The 18,460-nt window shown below is 40.1% G+C and overlaps 1 protein-coding gene across 1 annotated transcript in view; it reads left to right on the top strand.

Moving 5' to 3' along the window:
• Positions 1–18,460, top strand: part of Cul5 (cullin 5) — a 45,875-nt gene that overhangs the window by 11,290 nt on the left and 16,125 nt on the right. The window contains exons 2-7 of the mRNA XM_051156468.1: positions 130–239; positions 3,359–3,458; positions 5,586–5,762; positions 8,503–8,644; positions 10,020–10,165; positions 10,248–10,328. Of these exons, the coding sequence (XP_051012425.1) occupies positions 130–239; positions 3,359–3,458; positions 5,586–5,762; positions 8,503–8,644; positions 10,020–10,165; positions 10,248–10,328 (756 nt within the window). The remainder of the gene's footprint in view (positions 1–129; positions 240–3,358; positions 3,459–5,585; positions 5,763–8,502; positions 8,645–10,019; positions 10,166–10,247; positions 10,329–18,460) is intronic.

Here is an 18,460-nt window from a genome sequence, read left to right as displayed (position 1 = left end):
GTTCTAAATTTTATCTCTTTATTATTCTGGGCATCTCTTAAAAGGTATTATATATTTTTAAATAAAAGTATGTGAGAATTTTTATTGAATTGTTTTAAATTAAACTATCTTTTATTTCTTACTTTTTAGAATAAAGGTTCTCTCCAGTTTGAAGACAAGTGGGATTTCATGCGTCCAATTGTTTTGAAGCTTTTACGCCAGGAATCTGTAACAAAACAGCAGTGGTTTGATCTGTTTTCGTAAGTAATCCAGTAATTCTGTTTGTTAACAGAGGAGGTCTTGAGTGCCTTTGCATACTGGGTGGGCAGATGAGTTTAAATGATCTGCTTACCGGTGTGTTGTTACTGGCTGTGTTGGGGACTCCCACGACACATTCTTGGTTCCTGACCTGATAGGTGAACTCAGAGGCCTGGACATGCGGGGAGAAAAGGCACATGGGCTGAACTTAGAGCATTTGAGGAGAAGATTATGCACAAATTTCCAAAAGTCCTTTTCCTGGGAATTCATCAGGGACATCACATTTTTTTCTTAAATTTGTTTGTCTCGTTTTATGTGAATGAGTATTTTGCATTTATGTATGTGTACTTGGTACTCATGGAGGACAGACGAGGGTACTGGATCCTGGTAATGGAGTTAAGAGAGCCACCACATGGGTGCTAGGAACTGACCTGGGGTCCTATGCAAAAACAAGTGCTCTTAACTGCTGAGACACCTCTCCAGCTCTGGGACATTTAATTTCTTCAGCAGCAAGACTGACAGCATATGATATGCTATCAGGAGTTAATGGAAGTGGCCTTACAGTCACTCAGATCTCAAATGCTGGACTCCTAAGAAGAGTAAGTATAAATTCGGTGTAAGTCATGATGTTTGTATCAACAGTTTAGGTACAGTGAACCAGTGTTATCATTTCAGGGCAGTTTTATTTAAGCGTGAGAAACTGTCAGTTCTCAAATACCAGTCTAAGGCTAACCTTACAAGCAGATTTTTCTAATGAATTGAATCTCACGTCAGCTTCATTACTGCTTAGCCCTTAGCCAAATGTCTTTACAGAACAGATACTGAGCAGTTGACCCCATGAGGCAATGTAGCAAGTTAAAACAACCCCATTAACCACAAAATTTACCTTAGAAAGCCAAATGGTTTTCTCCTTCAGTTTCTAAGCGAACTGCCTTTTAGATTTATTTAATTTAATATATATGAGTGTTTTGCCTGTATATATGCAAGAACACTGTGTACACGGCTGGCAACTGTAGAAGCAGAAGAATATGCCAGATCCCCTTGAAGAATTATAAGTTTCCATGTGACTGATGGGAGTTCAAACCCAGTCCTCTGGGAGAGTAACTAAAAGCATTTCTAATTACTGAGCCATTTCCTCTGGTGGGGCCCCACACCTTTTTTAAAACTAATTTTTGGTCTAGTGATATATACCTCAATGGTAGACTATAACGTAACATGAACAAGACCTTGGTTTAACCCAGCGCTGAGCTGGGAAGATAGGAACAAGAACATAGTCAGGGCCTGAAGCCTAAGTTCAGCGTAATTCAGGTATAGAGCATAAATAAGTTGAAGCAACTTTGGAAGGCTTCTAGAGCTGAGGCAGTGTCTATCTATGGTCAGAGCATGTACACAGGCCTGTTTAATTCCAAAGGACACATTTTACTTTTGCAAACAAGGTTTTAAATTACTAGGCTATAGCAAGCAGAGCCTACATCAGTCCGTAGTACAGATGAATGATTCTGTCAGTGTTGTGAAGCTGTCCACCTCGGACTTCCCAGTTCAGCCATCTAATTCAGCTCAGGCAATGGCATCGGGCGGCTGTTCCCATGTTAGTCCCAGTGTTGCCTACCTGTCAGACCACTGAGGTGAGCGAAGTTTGCAAGTGTCCTGTGTGGCAGTGCATAAAGAGGTGGGTGTTTTTCCAGCTGTCTCAGGCAATGCCAGTAGGTATGGTTGTGTGCTTGCAGTTTGAATGGAGAGCACCTGCTATTCTTCAGAAAACCACCGTGGAACGTTTTCACTGAAGAAGGAAAAGCTTGCAGTGGTAGTTCTGAGAAGGACAGCTCAATGATCTTTCCTTCTCTTGAACTTTTGTCTTCCCAGGTCTGTATTTCAGTGTTTTCATTCATTCAGAGTTGTGAGAAGAAAGCGTTCTTGTAAATAGAAAAAAAAGCTTTACAACGTAACTAGAAAGACATGGAGTATTTATGAGTTGGTCAGGATGAAATCCTCAAATTTTATAACTTCTCAGACTAGGTTTATGTTGCAGTAGGAAAAACCACTAACATAATTATAGAAATATTAAATATTAGTGCCTATTCAAAACCTCACCAGATCAATTACCAAGTAGTAGAGCAGGGAAGAATTACAACCAAAGTATAGTTAGGGACTAGGGAGAGGACTCAGTAGATACAGTGCTTGCTGTGCAAGCATGAGGACCTCAACTTGGGCATCAGAAATGGTGTATAAGTGTGTCTGGATTATGCACGGGCATGCACGTGCCCATGTGTATGCGCATGCAGAGGCCAAAGATTGGCATTGGATGCCTTGTCTTCCTGTTGCTTTTGTGTAAAAGGTTATAGCAGAAGATGAAGGGAGTAGAAAAAGGCTTTTACGTACTAAACTTGGAGCTCACCAGTTCAATTCAGTTGCCTGACCATGAAGCCTTTTGGTCTCCCTCTCTCTGCCTCCCGTGCTGGGCCTGCAGGCCTGTGCACACTCTTGCCTAACAAAACATCGACATCAGTTAACACTGGGGTGGAGATGTAAGAGACAGAGACATTCTTTTGTAAAGTTTTTGTTGTGGTGGTGGTTTTTTGTTTGTTTGCTTATTTGTTTTGTTTTGTTTTGGTTTTTCAAGACAGGGTTTTTATATGTAGCCCTGGCTATCTTGGAACTACTCCCTTTGTAGACCAGGCTGGCCTGGAACTCAGAGATCCACCTGCCTCTGCTTCCTGAGTGCTGGAATTAAAGGTGTGTGCCACCACCTTCTGACTTTTAATGAATTTTTATCCAACAAATAGAGAATTAAGGAAGGGAGCTGGGAGGTTTTGGTACATGCCTTTATCTTTGTGAGTTTGAGACCAGCCTAGTCTACAGAGCAAGTTCTGTGACAGCAAGGGCTACAAAGAGAAACCCTGTCCAAACAAGCAAAAAATAAAACACAAAAGGAAAGCAGCAACAATAGAAAGAATAGAAACAGTCACCTGTTTGAGATATCTTACAAAGAGAGCTTGGTTCCTGTGAATGGATCAGCCCGTTACTTTACATGGTTCATGGAAGCTGTTCTGATGTAGAACATAGCATGAATGCTTGTCTGTGTCCTGGGCACTGCTGACATCCACCTGCTTTATTTTTACAGGGATGTGCATGCAGTCTGTCTCTGGGACGATAAAGGCTCCTCAAAAATTCATCAGGCTTTAAAAGAAGATATTCTTGAGTTTATTAAGCAAGCACAAGCAGTAAGTTCTGCATATTCCCATCCTTATTTTCCTTGTAAGTGCTGGGCATCAATTCTAGAGCTTAGCTTCTTGGCCAGTAAGCATGGACTCCGTCAGTCAGCCCTAGCCTCAGCCTTAGATTTCTTTTTTTTTTTGTTTGTTTTGTTTTGTTTCTTTGGTTGTTTTTGAGACAGGGTCTCACTGTAGCTCTGGCTTTCCTAGAACTCAGTATATAGACCAGGCTGGCCCCAAACTCAAATATCTGCCTGCCTCTGCCTCTTTGGTGCTAGGATTAAAGGCATGTCCTAACCATCATAGCCCCCCTTGGATTGTCTTTAAAAACTTATATCTGGTGCTAGAGAGATGGCTCAGTGGTTAAGAACATATTACTGCTTTTGCAGAGGACTGGAGTTCAGTGCCCAGCACCAATATCAAACACTCATAAATTGCCTGTGACTTTACCTCCAGGGAATCCAGTGTTTGTATCTTATATGGACACATTCACTCAGACCAGATGCATACACAGCTATACATAATTAAAAATAAAATAAATATTAAAACTGCGTATCTGGCAGAGATAGTTCAGGCAGTAAAGAATTTGGCTTATAACCACAAGAATGAGTTTGATCCTGAGAATTCAAGTTTAGAAAAAGCCAAGTGTGAACCAGTGAGGTAGCTCAGTGGATTAAGGCCATCAGCTCTGACAACCTGAGTTCAGTATCTGGGCCCCACATGGACTTACAAAGGGAAAGCTGTCCTCTGACCTCTGCATGTATGCTGTGACATGGACCTGTTCCCCGACACACAGCCAAACAGGCACTGTAGTATAATAGTGATAATATTAAGCTGATCGTGATGACATTTTTTGTAATATCTGCATTGGGCTGGTGGAGACAGGGAGATCCCTGGGATTCCCTGGCTAGCCAGCCTAGCTTGCTTGGAAAGTTTCCAGGTCAGTGATGGAACTGTTTCTTTGTTTTCTTTCTTTTTTTCTTTTTTGGTTTTTTGAGACAAGGTTTCTCTGTATAGTTCTGGCTGTTCTGGACTTGCTTTGTAGATCAGGCTGGCTTTGAACTCACAAAGATCCTCCTGCCTCCCAAGTGCTGTAATTACAGGCATGTGCCACCTCACCTGGCTTTTGTTTTCTTGTGCTTTTTTGAGACAGAGTCTCTTTACATAGCCCTGGTTGGTACACACTAAAGAATAGGGACTCGTACTCAGATAAAACACATTTTCCAGCTGGGCAGTGGTGGCACACGCCTTTAATCCCAGTGCTCAGGAAGGAGGTAGACAGGCAGAGCTCTGTTAGAAGTCACCTTGTTCCACATAGTGAGTTTGAGGCCAGCCCAGGGATACGTAATGGGACCCTGCCTCAAAAGAGGAAAGAGAAAGAAAGGCCAAAAACTTAGAAACAAAACACCTCACTTGAAGTTTATGTTGCAGAGAGGTTCAGTTTATTCATATATAGCATCAGCCACTAATTCTAGAATGTTTTCTTCACCCTCAGAAGAAGCTGCACTGTTGATAGTCACTTCCTGTTAACCTCTTCTCCAACCCTGTTCACCATTAAACATGAATTTCCTCCCCCTGAATTTGTCTGCTCTTGGCGTTTCATAAACTGTGAGCTTTAGTGACTAGTCTCACTTGGGATAATGCTTTCAGGACTCACCTCTGTGTTATTCTCTGCTGGAGGACTGCTCTGTTGTGTAGTTGTACCACGTACTGTTTGTCCCTCAACAGATGGCGGGCCTTAACATTTACTACTCTCGTTGTTGTTGTTGTTGTTACTTTGTTTCTGTTTTTCAAGACAGTGTTTCTCTGTGTAGCCCTGGCTGTTTTGGAACTTCCTTTGTAGACTAGGCTGGCCTTGAACTCAGATCTTACTGCCTTTGCCTCCCAAGTACTTAAAGACATGCTCCACCACTGCCAGGTTTACACGTACTACTTTCTGACTGTTTTGGAACTATGACTATGAACGTTTATATACAAAATGTCTAGAACATGTGTTTAGTTTCTCTTAAATATAGTAGTTTCTCTTAAATACGACACATCATACATATATTTTAAAATTATTGCTTGACCTCATACTGTTCTTATTTTTCAATGCATTTTAAGGTTATTTCAAGTCGGTACTATTTTGTTTTTCAGCGTGTACTGAGCCATCAAGATGACACAGCTTTGCTAAAGGCATATATTGTTGAATGGCGAAAATTCTTCACACAGTGTGATATTTTACCAAAACCTTTTTGTCAACTAGAGGTTACTTTATTGGGTAAACAAAGCAGCAATAAAAAATCAAATATGGAAGATAGTATTGTTCGAAAGGTATGTCTCTTACCCCATTGGTTTCCTAAATTTCTTCAGGGAGAAGGCGCTTCATTATAATTTATGTAGGCTTTGCTACTTCACCTGTAGTTCTTTATAGATATTAGGATTTTTTAGCCTCAGCTTTCTTTCATCTTTGTTATTGTGGTGGTGGTGGTGGTTTTTCTTCTTCTTCTTCTTCTTCTTTTTTTTTTTTTTTTTTTTGGTTTTTCGAGACAGGGTTTCTCTGTGTAGCCCTGGCTGTCCTGGACTCACTTTGTAGACCAGGCTGGCCTCGAACTCACAGCAATCCGCCTGCTTCTGCCTCCCGAGTGCTGGGATTAAAGGCGTGCGCTACCACGCCCGGCTCTTCTTTTTATTTTTTTTCAAGGCAAGGTGTCTCTGTGTAGCCTTGGCTGACCTGAAACTCACTCTGTAGACCATGCTGGCTTTGAACTCAGAGATCCGTTTCCCTCTGCCCTTGCTAGGATTAAAGGCGGGTGCTGCCATTTCTTTCATCTTTATATGTAGTCTTAAACTATAATTCAGTTTTCAAACATTACCTTCTCCGTTTTTCCTTTTTAGCATTTCCTAGTTTTATCCTTAGTGTCTTTTCTGTGTTATTTCTATGTACTTTATCTTCCTGACAGTTAATCACTCATTTTCTCTTTGAAAAACCCTTTCATTAGATTATCTTCTAACTTTTTGTTTAATTGTGGCTAACCAGCTGTATCTTTATAGTTCCTTTTTGCTGGTTTTATCATGCATGTTTTCTAACTAAAAGCCTATGGCTGGTAACCCATACTCTAGTCGACAAAGACAAGTCCTGTGTGTCCCGAGCTTTCTTTCTTTCTTTTCTTTTTCTTTTTAAAAAGATTTATTTATGTATACAGTGTTCTGCCTGCATGTACACCTGCATACCAGAAGAGGGCACCAGATCCCATTACAGATGGTTGTAAGCCACCATGTGATTGCTGGGAATTGAACTCAGGACCTTTGGAAGAATAAGCAGTGCTCTTAACCTCTGAGCCATCTCTCCAGCCCCAACCTTTCCTTCAATGCTAAATTATTTTTTTTGAATCGTCACACTCATTTACCAACTACCTTCCTACTAGTGAGAAATGACTAGAACCAGAGCGTTTATATGTGAGCATACATACTACATAAGCTCTACCACTGAGCCACAGCTTCAGCCTTAACAAAGGGTTGAGAAATAAAAGCTGCCATTTGAACTTCAAATGCTGTTTGTTGTGATGGTTATATTAATAGACCAACATCAGTGTTGTGTGGTCTGGGTGTTACCATCCCACCCTACTCTTAAAATTTGCTTTATGTGGGGATACTGTAAAATTAGATACACATGATTTTTCAGTGTTAGAAATAGCTGGAAATCAAAACATTTCTTCTTTTCTTTCTTTTTTTTTTTTTTTTTTTTTTTTTTTTTTTTTTTTTCAAGACAGAGTCTCTCTGTGTTAGCCTTGGCTGTCCTGGGGTAGCTTTGTAGACCAGGCTGGCCTCAAACTCACAGCAATCCACCTGCCTCTGCCTCTCTAGTGCTGGGATTAAAGGCGTGCACCACCACGCCCGGCCTTTATTTTCTTTTTAAAGGCAAAAAAACCTTTAAAGATGCTATGTAATGTGTAGCCCATAATCTTATTCTCTCTCTCTCTCTCTCTTTCGTTATTGTTCTGTTCATTTTTACTTTCTTTTTTTAAACCTTGCTCTGAGGCTTACTGAATATAGTGAATATTGATTTTTGATTCTGGGACCATGTTTGTTGGATTCAGATATGGGTATTTATTTTAGTGCCACCTGCTAGGCCCAGCTCTGTCATATAAAGATGAGATCATGCAGTTCTTACTTCAGGACTGTGGGCATTACGTTAATAGTCTGTGGAACATATGTAGTGCAGTTGCAGGTGCATGGTGAGCGATACAGGACTGCTAACTTCTATTGCTGTCTTACTGTTACTCACAAGTGCCTGACAAAGTTACTTGGAGCATCAATCTTTGTTTACCAGTGTGTATACTTTATTTCTATAATTTTTAAAAAAGGTTTATTCATTTATTTATTACGTACACAGTGCTCTGCCTTCATGTACACCTGCAGGCCAGAGGAGGACATCAGATCACATTATAGATGGTTGTGAGCCACCATGTGGTTGCTGGGAATTGAACTCATGACCTCTGGAAGAGTAATCAGTGCTCTTAACCGCTGAGCCATCTCTCCAGCCCTATTTCTATAATTCTGATAGCCAGCTAGTAGGTAGGTGTACACGTTTTTATTAAGACTGTTAGCAAAAACATGCACGTGAGCATCCTAAACACAGTTTTCCATGTATTGCTGTATTTATTTTTTAAAACACAAACTGAAAATTTGGGCTGTTAATATTTGCTCATGGGAAAGGAAATAAATAGCAGTGCTGGGATCCAGATTCTGTTGTTAAACACTAGTTTTTTGTTTTTTGGATTTTCGAGACTGGGTTTCTCTCTGTAGCCCTGGCTGTCGTGGAGCTCAGTCTCTAGACCAAGCTGGCTTCAAACTCAAAGGTCCTCCTGCCTCTGCCTCTGAGTGCTCAGATTGAAGGAGTGTGTCATGTTGGCCTAGTTCTTTACTTTTGTGCTAAAGATATGCCTTCTAAAGCACGCCTCAATACAGAGCTAGCAGTAGGGTTTCCTGTTCCACCACTTGTCCTGAAATTGTGTGTGATACTTGACATGTTGATACTTGAAAATGATGCTGTATTTTCTTACTTTCCCAGCTCATGCTTGATACGTGGAATGAGTCAATTTTTTCAAACATAAAAAACAGACTCCAGGATAGCGCAATGAAGCTGGTGCATGCCGAGAGGTTAGGGGAAGCTTTTGATTCTCAGCTGGTCATAGGAGTTCGAGAGTCCTATGGTATGTTCTCAACTTGATGATTACATTTCCCTCCTGGAAATCATAGGATATTAAAGTTCTGCCAAGCTCACATCTACTTTTTGTACCATGTACTTTTTGTTTAACATTACACAAGTGGTATTGACTCTGAGTCAAAAAACAAAAAAACCCCAAACTTGGTAAAGTCAAATTCATTTTTTGTATTTCCTCATTATTAACTCCTTGGTTAAGAGCTTTCTGGTTTCCTAAACTAGAGAACTATAAATTGCAACCGAAAGCTCATAAAGCATAACTTTGCTTTGTGTTGATATATTTAGAAGTACTTTTCTATGTGCATTCTCTTTGCCTCTCAGCTTCCAACTATGATGCCATTTGTTCTTTTCAATCCTCATTACAAACTCATCCTCGTCCTAATTTTCAGACTAGGTTAATTAAGTCCTCACATTTTGTGATTCGTGGTAACTATACCTCCCTGGAATAATATTTTGCTTGAAGGTCTTACCAATGCTTCATTTTATGGAATTAGTGCACCTAACACAAAAATCATCCTCAGCAAATATATTTGTTGAATTAATGAATTTCTAGTCATTTAAAATTTTTTCCTTTTTTTTTTTCTTTTTCCTGTGCTTTAGCTAAGTCTTTAGCTTTTCTTTAGTATTATCTTTGAAATTGTTCTTTTTATTTTATCTCCCACTGGTTTAGACCTCTTTAAATTCTACATCTAGACTTTTGAAATGCTCTTCTTACAGATAATTAAACCTTGGGCCTAATGCATGCTATGTCTGAACTCCACTTTATTTTGTTTTCATTTGTGTGTGGACTTGTGCATGCCATGCTGTATGTGTGGAGGTCAGAGAACAACGTGCATGAGTTAGTTCTTTCCCAAGTGGACCTCAGGGATTGAATTCCAGCCGTAAAGCTTGGATATGTGTCTGACAAAGTTTCCTGGAGCATCAGTCTTTGTTTACCAGTGTGTACTTTATTTCCATGATTTTGATAGCAGCTGTGAACCGTCACACCAGTGCTCTGCTTCTTACCCTGTCAGTGGTATCTCGTGCTAAGCTCAGATGCTCGTCACAGCTTTTCTTTACTGACTGTTCTGTTGGGCAGCTTAGTCAGTGCACTGAGGCTTTTTGCTTCTGGATATTGATTTTTGTATCCTGACTATGCCCATTCCTGTTTATTCCTGAAGATTTAGTTAAAATTATCAGTTTAGAAGCCAATCTTTTCTCTTTTAAAAAAATTAAATAATCTATACGACTATGGTATTTGTTAGTTTACTGCTGTGTGCGATGATCTCTGCAACGTTTTTGGACTCACATAACTGTACCTCAGTCATCTGACATTCTCAGAATACTCAAAAATAACTAGAGTCACTTTATTTTCTGTCTTCCAGTCAACCTTTGTTCTAATCCTGAGGACAAGCTTCAGATCTATAGGGATAATTTTGAGAAGGCCTACTTGGACTCGACAGAGAGATTTTATAGAACACAGGCACCCTCATATTTACAGCAAAATGGAGTGCAGAATTACATGAAATATGTAAGTCAGAATTCAGTGCATTTCATAATTTCAACTGGTCTGCTGATAGTCTTAAAACGATTGCTATTTTGCTTCTGGACAGGCAGATGCTAAATTAAAAGAAGAAGAAAAAAGAGCACTCCGTTACTTAGAAACAAGACGGGAATGTAACTCTGTTGAAGCAGTAAGTAACGTGATTGTGTACTTTCTGGGGCTGTCTAAAGTCATGTAGCACAGGCATGAAAAGGACACCAGGGGCATCATCACGTCTTTTGTTGTTGTTTTTTTAAACATGTATTTATTTATTATGTATACAATGTTGTGTCTGCATGTACACCTGCAGGCCAGAAGAGGGCATCAGATCTCATTATAGATGGTTGTGAGCTACCATGTGGTTGCTGGGAATTGAACTCACGACTTCTGGAAGTGCAGATAGTGCTCTTAACCTCTAAACCATCTCTCCAGCCTCCTCTTTTTTCCCCCATATGTTTGAGTGGTTTGCCTGCCTGTATGTATGTGCACTGTGTGTTATCTGGTACCTGTGGAGGTCAGAAGAAGATCTCGGATTCCTGGAACTGGAGTTATGGGTGATTGTAGTCGGCATGTGGTGGTGGAAATTGAACCTGAATTCTCTGGAAGAACAGACAGTGCTCATAACTGCTGAGCCATCTCTCCAGCTTCCCACACGTGTCTTTGTTATGACTTTAGTAGTAGATGTAACTGTTTATAGCACTTTTCTTCTGTGTGGAAGGTGCATCTGCATAGGTATCCTATTTTGAGCTTTCTAGTCTTTTGTTTTTTAAAATATATTTTAGAGCTTTCTAGTCTTTCCTGTGTGTTATGTACAATGTTTAAGCTTTAGTTGTTCTCCTTAAGTATGCTTCATTTAAAAAAAAAAAAAAAGTATGCTTCATTTGTATCAAAAACACATATTCTGCACCTATCTAAAAATGATCAGTGGGATTTTACTCTTTATCTTTTTTGAGTTATTTTATCTTGATTGACTGTCATACTAATTTTATTCTTTATCTAGATATCACATTGAGTAGAATCTTTAACCATCTTTTTTCTTGAAGAAGGCTACTTATTCATGATTCATGGTATATATGGGTTTCAGTTGTTAAAGTTTTTGTTTTGTTTTTTGGTGGTTTTCTAGATAGGGTTTCTCTGTGTAGCCTTGGCTGTTCTGAAGCTCTGTAGACCAGGCTGGCCCCAGAGATCCACCTGCCTCTGCTGTGATTAAAGGTGTGTACCACCACCTGTTAACGTAGTTTTGATGCTGACAAAAGATTAAAAACCTACTAATTTAGTAGTTGTTTATAGAAAATGTTGGTAGAAATTTGCAGCCAGGCTTGGACTTGTTTAGAAGACAGGGCATTGTGTGTGTGTGTGTGTGTGTGTGTGTGTGTGTGTGTGTGTGTGTGTGTATTTTGAGACAGGGTTTCTCTGTGTAGCCTTGGCTATCCTGGACTCACTTTATAGACCAGGCTGGCCTTAAACTCACAGGGATCCGCCTGCCTCCCGAGTGCTGGGATTACAGGCGTGCACCTCTGCACCTGGCTGTATTTTTTAAGCAGGTATGCCATGATCAGAAGCACTCCCTAAGGCCTGGGGAAGTGGTCAGGCGGGCACTGTGCTAGCTATGCTAGTGAGTGTGCTGTTACAGAGCAACCAAGCAGAAAACATTTTAAAAACAAAAGTGCCAGGGAAATTACTTATTATTAGTTAAAAATGAAAGCCCTGTGACCTGGGTTCATTTTTTTCAAACCCATGTAAAATGCTAGATGCAGTGGCAGCCATTTGTAATCCCATCACTACTAAGGCAAAGATGGGAGACAGAAGCAGGAGAATCACTAGAAAGCTTGAAGGCCAGCTAACCTGGAGATTTGTGTCCAGACACAGAAACAAGAGAGGCTGGGGAGACTGTGCCTCAACAAGGTAGAAGATGGTAACTGACTTCTGGAAATTGCCCTCTGATTTCCACAATGTGTTATGGCATGGACATACATAGCCAATCACACACACACACACTTAAAAAAAAAAAGCCGAATAGGAAAATATATTATAATTAATAAATTATTAAATGTACCTTAACATTCAGTATTTTAGTATGTTAAGGGCCCTGGGTTTGATCCATATCACCCAAAATTCCCACATAAAACAAAATGATGATGATGATGATGATGGTGTGGTGGTGGTGATGGTGATGATGACAACCAAAAGAGTTTGTGCTTGTGTAGATAGTTTAGAAATGAGGCAGGTGTTACTAGTTATGGTGGGGAAAAAAGATCTTAACTAAGCCAGAGAAGCCAAGAGAAATTAATTTCGAGAAAAGCTTGTCATTTGGAAAATGAATTAACTCCTGAACACATTACAGATGTCCTTGTTTGGTTGAGGGACATTGATGGTAGTGTTGAAACAGAGAGTCCTGGGCCAGCAGGTGTCTCAGCAGGCAGGGTTGTGCTCACCACTGAGCCTACTGACTTACGTGAAGCTCTCAGGACCCACACGGGAGAGAGAACCCACTCCTGCAAGTTGTCCTCTGACCCTCACACACACACTGTCCCCTCCCCAAATAAAAATAGAGCTTCAAAATTTTAAATAGAGAAAACTTAAGTGACTTTTAATTCAACTCTTATTTTATAGCTGAGGCAAAATAAATTATTATTTACAAACATGTTTTGTTGCTTGTATGAAGTTTCAGTGGAGTAGGTTTAATTGTGCAGTTAATTGAATCCCACAGAAAGACAAAGCTCCCTATCACTTAGCCCCTTTGTCTCATCTTCCATCTCCTCATGACTCTGGACATGCTCCTTCCACAGGGCTTTTTAAGTGCTAGCGGTGCCTGTGGCAGCCTTAACTTTGAAGGATTTCTAGTCCTGGTGTAGCAGAGGGTAAAACATCAAGCACGTTGATAAAGTGTTTCACCTTGCAGACCCCTGGGGATAGAAGTTGGGCTCATCTCAGGGAAACAAATACAGGAGTTGATGGCATTTGACCAAAAGGGCTTCTTCTTTGTGGAAGCTAGCAAATGGAGACAGAAGGAGCGTCAAAGGTGAGAGAAATGCTTTATCACTGTACTTTTCATTCAAGATGGCTTCATATAGCAGCTGTGTATTTAGGATCAACTATGTACAGAGTGCTTTGGAGAATGTTAGAGAACAGATGTTAAAATGGGCTATTCTCAAGAAGCAGACTGTCTTGATCCAAGATGAGATTCATTTGAAGCAAGAAAAGAAGTCTAACTATCTCTCTTTTCCTGATGAAAATGATTTTATAAATGATTTTTATGTTGATTTTACATGTGTATGTGTGTAGGAGCACGTGTGCCAGAGCATGCATGTGGAGGTCAGAGTGTAGCTTGCAGGGATTCGTTCTATTCTATAGGCTACAGGGATCAGACTCAGTCACTAGGCTCAGTAGGATACCCAGCCTGTCTCACACGCATTTAATCCTGTTTCTTGTTGTTTTTAGTGGTGCTGACAAGCAAATCCATACCTTCATGCATGCTAGACAAACACTCTGCCACTAAACCGGTTCCTGGTCCTCACCTCAGATTTACTGAGAAATACTGCATAGCAAAGGCCGTATCCTGTGGCTGTTGTGCTTTGTCGTGCTCATTCGCTTCATGTCTTTGCCTCTTTCCTTCCCTCCCTACTCTCTTCTCTTCCTTCCTGTAGCCTGGCATTTAAAAAAGAAGTTTATGATATGTATGGACATATTGACTCAATGCTGCTATAACATTACAGTACAAATACACTGTAATATGCCCAGCCAGTTTTCTATGCACAGTGATCTTTTCTTTGTTTACAGTTTCTTACCAGAAGGGTTTTCTGGGATATCCTTAATTACTCTTTTTTCAAACATCCAACGGGCACATCGTTCCTCATACTGTGCGCTCTACTGGGATAGAATCTCCTGCTGAAGGGTCTAACCCATATATATATATATATATATATATATATATATATATACATATATATATACACAAATCTCTATGTAAATCTAAGATGACTTTTGAATTGTTATAGTTCTTATTCTGATCCATCTATACAGACCTAAATTTTATTGGTTTTTAATTTTCTTCAATTTTCCAGTGTAGTAAACTTTAAAAGATTTTATGTGCATTTAAAAATTATTGGCAGTAAACCGGCATACTGGTACATGCCTTTAATCCCAGCCTTCAGGGAGGCAAAGGCAGGCGGATCTCTGAGTTCAAGGCTAATGTGGTCTACAAGGTGAGTCCAGGACAACCAGGACTGCAAAAAGAAATTCTGTCTTGAAAAACAAAACAAAAAACCAAAAACAAAACAAAACTTAAGAGAATGTTGCTGGAGAGAGAGCTCAAAAGTGCTCTTCCAGAGTGCCTGAGTTTGAGTCTCAGCACCCAGATACATGGTGGCTCACAACTACAGTAACTCCCATCCCAGGGAATCCCAATACCAACACCCTCTTTTGGCCTCCTGCCAAGAACCTGCAGTCAAAACACTTATACATAGAAAATAAAGGTTAAAGAAATTAAAAATCACTGGGGTGCTAGAGAGACGGCTCAGCAAGCAATAGCACTTGCTCTTACAGAGGATTGCTGGTTTTACTACAAGCACCACCCACATCGCAGCTCACAACGTCCTGTAACTTCAGTTCCATGGGGTCTGATGCCACTTTTTGGTACATATCTATACATTAGACAAAACCAATCTTAAATATAAAAAAAAATCTTAAAAATTAAATAATGGGTGAAGCTGAGTATATTTATTATTACCCTTTCTTTTGTAAGTTCATGCCTTTGAACAATACCTATTGTTTCCACCTTGATACAACAGCCAAATTATAGTCTATTGTCTTGTGTCATTTATGTAACACCAGCTGTTTGAGATATCAAGACTATAGCCGCGGACAAAGCACAGTCGTGTTGTTATTCTTGTGAAATTTAATGTGTAGCAATGATGTAGTTATTTCACCCACCTGCTTACTCATGAACTGAACTTCTTTCATGTGTGTGATATACATATTTGTAGGTATATAATTAGGTTCCCAGAAGAGTTATAGGCTTATAGAAAATATAAATTATCTGTCTGTTTTGTCTGTCTATCTGGCCTTTGCCTATATTTCATATAAAATCAAGAGAGAGAGAGGTGTGCCACTGCACCTAGCTTATGAACTATACTTTTATTATTTTCTGTTCCTTATGATTTGTGATCTGGAGAGGTTAAGAGCACTGTCTGAGCCGGCCGTGGTGGCGCACACCTTTAATCCCAGCACTTGGGAGGCAGAGGCAGGCGGATTGCTCTGAGTTCAAGGCCAGCCTGGTCTGCAAAAGTCAAGGACAGCCAAGGCTACACAGAGAAACCCTGTCTCGAAAAACCAAGGGGGAAAAAAAGAGCACTGTCTGTACTTCCAAAGGTCCTGAGTTCAATTCCCACAATCACATGATGGCTCATAACCATCTATAATGAGCTCTGATGCCCTCTTCTGGAACGCAGGCACACATGTGGGCAGAATACTGTATAAATAATAAATAAATCTTAAAAAAAAAAAATGTGATCCTAACCAGGGCCAGCCTAATCTTTAGAATGAGTTCAGGAATAGCAAGGGCTATATGGAGAAACCATATACGGAGAAAAAAAAATTGTGTTTCTGTTCTGAACTTTTGCCCCATGTATAGACATGGTTTCTTAGTGTATCAAGAAGAGTTAGGTGTCATAAAATAATATTCCTAGCTTTTAGTTATAACAAATCTTTGTGAATTAACTTTGCAGTGTTGTGGTATATAACTAATTTATCCTTTCTCACGCCCCCTTCTGTCTGAGACAGGGTCTCACTTAGCACACGTTGGCCTCCTAGCTTGCTGTGTAGTTGAGGATGGCCATGAATCTTGATTTTCCTGCTTCTCGTCTCCTACCGGCTGGGATCATAGGCATTTACCATCATCCCTCTCTCAGCCCATGTCCCTCTGTATTAAATGGCTGCTTTATAAGGCTGCTGACTATTAGTGAGGGCTGGAGAGATTGTTCAGTAGTTAAGAGTACTGGTTGCTCTTCAGAGGACCAGGGTTCAATTCCCAGCCCTCACATGGCAGCTTGCTGCCATTTATAATTTTAATTCTAGGGAATCTGATGCCCTTTTCTGCACTCCTTGTATATTAAGCATGGGAGTAGCACACAGATACACATATATACATCCATGGTTCAGTGGTTCAATTCCCAGCACCCACATAGAAGTTCACAACCACCTGTAATTCTAGCTCCAGGGGATTCAAGGCCCTTTTTAAAAAAGCCTTTACCTCAGTTCAACATAACCACTTATTTAATCCCAGCACTCAGGGAAGCAGAGGCAGGCGGATCTCTGTCAGTTCGAGGCCAGCCTGGTCTACAAAGGGAGTCCAGGACAGCCAAGGCTACACAGAGAAACTCTGTCTCAGAAAACCAGTGCATGAATAAACAAAATAGAAAGTACTTGTTGGAAATATTTGGATGTTTTAAACTAGAAACTGCATCCACAACCTAATTCCTTTACCTGAGGCAGTTATCTTACCAATTCTCATAGTAAGAATACCTTTTATGTAAGTATATTAGAATATATGTTTATATTTATGTGTGTGTTTATGACTTATTTGTACATATTTACAACAACAGTTTTGTGGAATAATGCTCATTGTTACAATATATTGTGTGATATATATTCTGTTGTTTTGGTTTGGTTTTTCTTTGCACAGTTCTATGACTTTCTTGGTTTTGGAGATGAGGTCTTTACTATGTAGAACTGACCTGTCTCAGCTTCCCAAGTTCTGGGATGTAAGATGTTTGCCATTATTTCTGCATTTACTGTTCTAAGACACTTTAAGAAATGGTTAGAGCCTTTAAACCTGTCTGCAACATTTTGAAACATAGCAGGCTAGGAAAATTCTTGATTGCCAGTAACAACATGTTTATGTGCAAATGTATTGAATTAGGAAACATTAGTTGACTGGGGCATAAGAATTTCTGTTTGTCCCAGCACTCGGGAGGCAGAGGCAGGTGGATCACTGTGAGTTCGAGGCCAGCCTGGCTTACAAAGGGAGTCTAGGACAGCGAAGGCAACACAGAGAAACCCTGTCTTGAAAAACAAAAACAAAAACAAAAAAAGAATTTCTGTTTCTCCATTATGTCTATATGATCATTCTTCTCTGGTGTTAGTCTGGTTTCACTGGTGTAGGTAGTAAGTGTTGTGTGTGGGTCTGGAGCCAAGGTTCAGCAAGTAAGAGCACCGGTTTGGTCTCCAGCTCACAACCATTTGTAGCTCGTGTTCCAGGGGATCTGATGGCCTCTTCTGGCCTCTGATGCCACCAGCCATGCACTCAGTGCATGCATATGCATGCAGGCAAAAGACTCATGTATAACATAAAATCAGTTAATGTTTAAAAGAGCGAATGTTGACTGAGCATACTCAGGTCCTGTGGTAGAGTGACATCACTCAGTAGTTGGGGCAAAACTTTATACCGTATTGGGCAAGAAGTTGTTAGCTACCTGCATATTATTTTTGAATGCTAGAAATGAGATCATTGCTGGTATATTTGAGAGAGACTTAGCAAAGAAGCTTTTTATTAGGAAATGCACAAGCATTTTAAGAAGCGGGAGGACTGAATTGTTTTTTTGAAGTAGTCTCAGCTATCTTGCCTCAGCGTCTGAAATCCAAGATTCTTCCACTCAAGTCTCAGTGCTTGGATCACAGTGAATCCTTTTTCTTAAATTCATATATAATGATTATCAATATTATGTCATTTCCAAGGAGAATTTGGCAGAATACTTTTTAAGACACATGCAATAATTTCGCTGTTGATCTGTTTAGGCTTTACTTTTCCTTTCTTTCTTTCTTTCTTTTTTTTAAGAGACAGGGTTTCTCTGTGGAGCCTTGGCTGTTCTGGACTCCCTTTGTAGACCAGGCTGGCCTCGAACTCACAGATCTGCCTGCGTCTGCCTCCTGAGTGCTGGGATTAAAGGCATGCACCACCATGCCCAGCTCTGTTTAGATTTTTCAAAAGCGATATATTAGCCTTTCTGTATTTTGCTTCTATTCTCACAACCTGTATTTGATTGTGACAGAGTCTGTATGTAACTGAAGGTAGTGTAGAACTCGGTGTTCTCCTGCCTCAGCGCCTTGAGTGTTGGGACTACACACATCACGTCTTATTTTGTTTGTTCCTTACATGAGTAGTAAATAATTTCTTGGCAGTAAGAGATAGCAGGGACAGTGTGTAAATTGTTTGCCCCTTTAAGGCAAAGGGTTCCCTCTCCTACTTTGTTGCTAAATCCATATAGATTTTCATTCATAATCTGC

This window comes from Acomys russatus, chromosome 14, assembly GCF_903995435.1.
Source record: "Acomys russatus chromosome 14, mAcoRus1.1, whole genome shotgun sequence".
Taxonomy (NCBI): Eukaryota; Metazoa; Chordata; class Mammalia; order Rodentia; family Muridae; genus Acomys; species Acomys russatus.
Note: the sequence above shows the minus strand (reverse complement) of the source record. Positions and strands in the feature narration are given on the sequence as shown.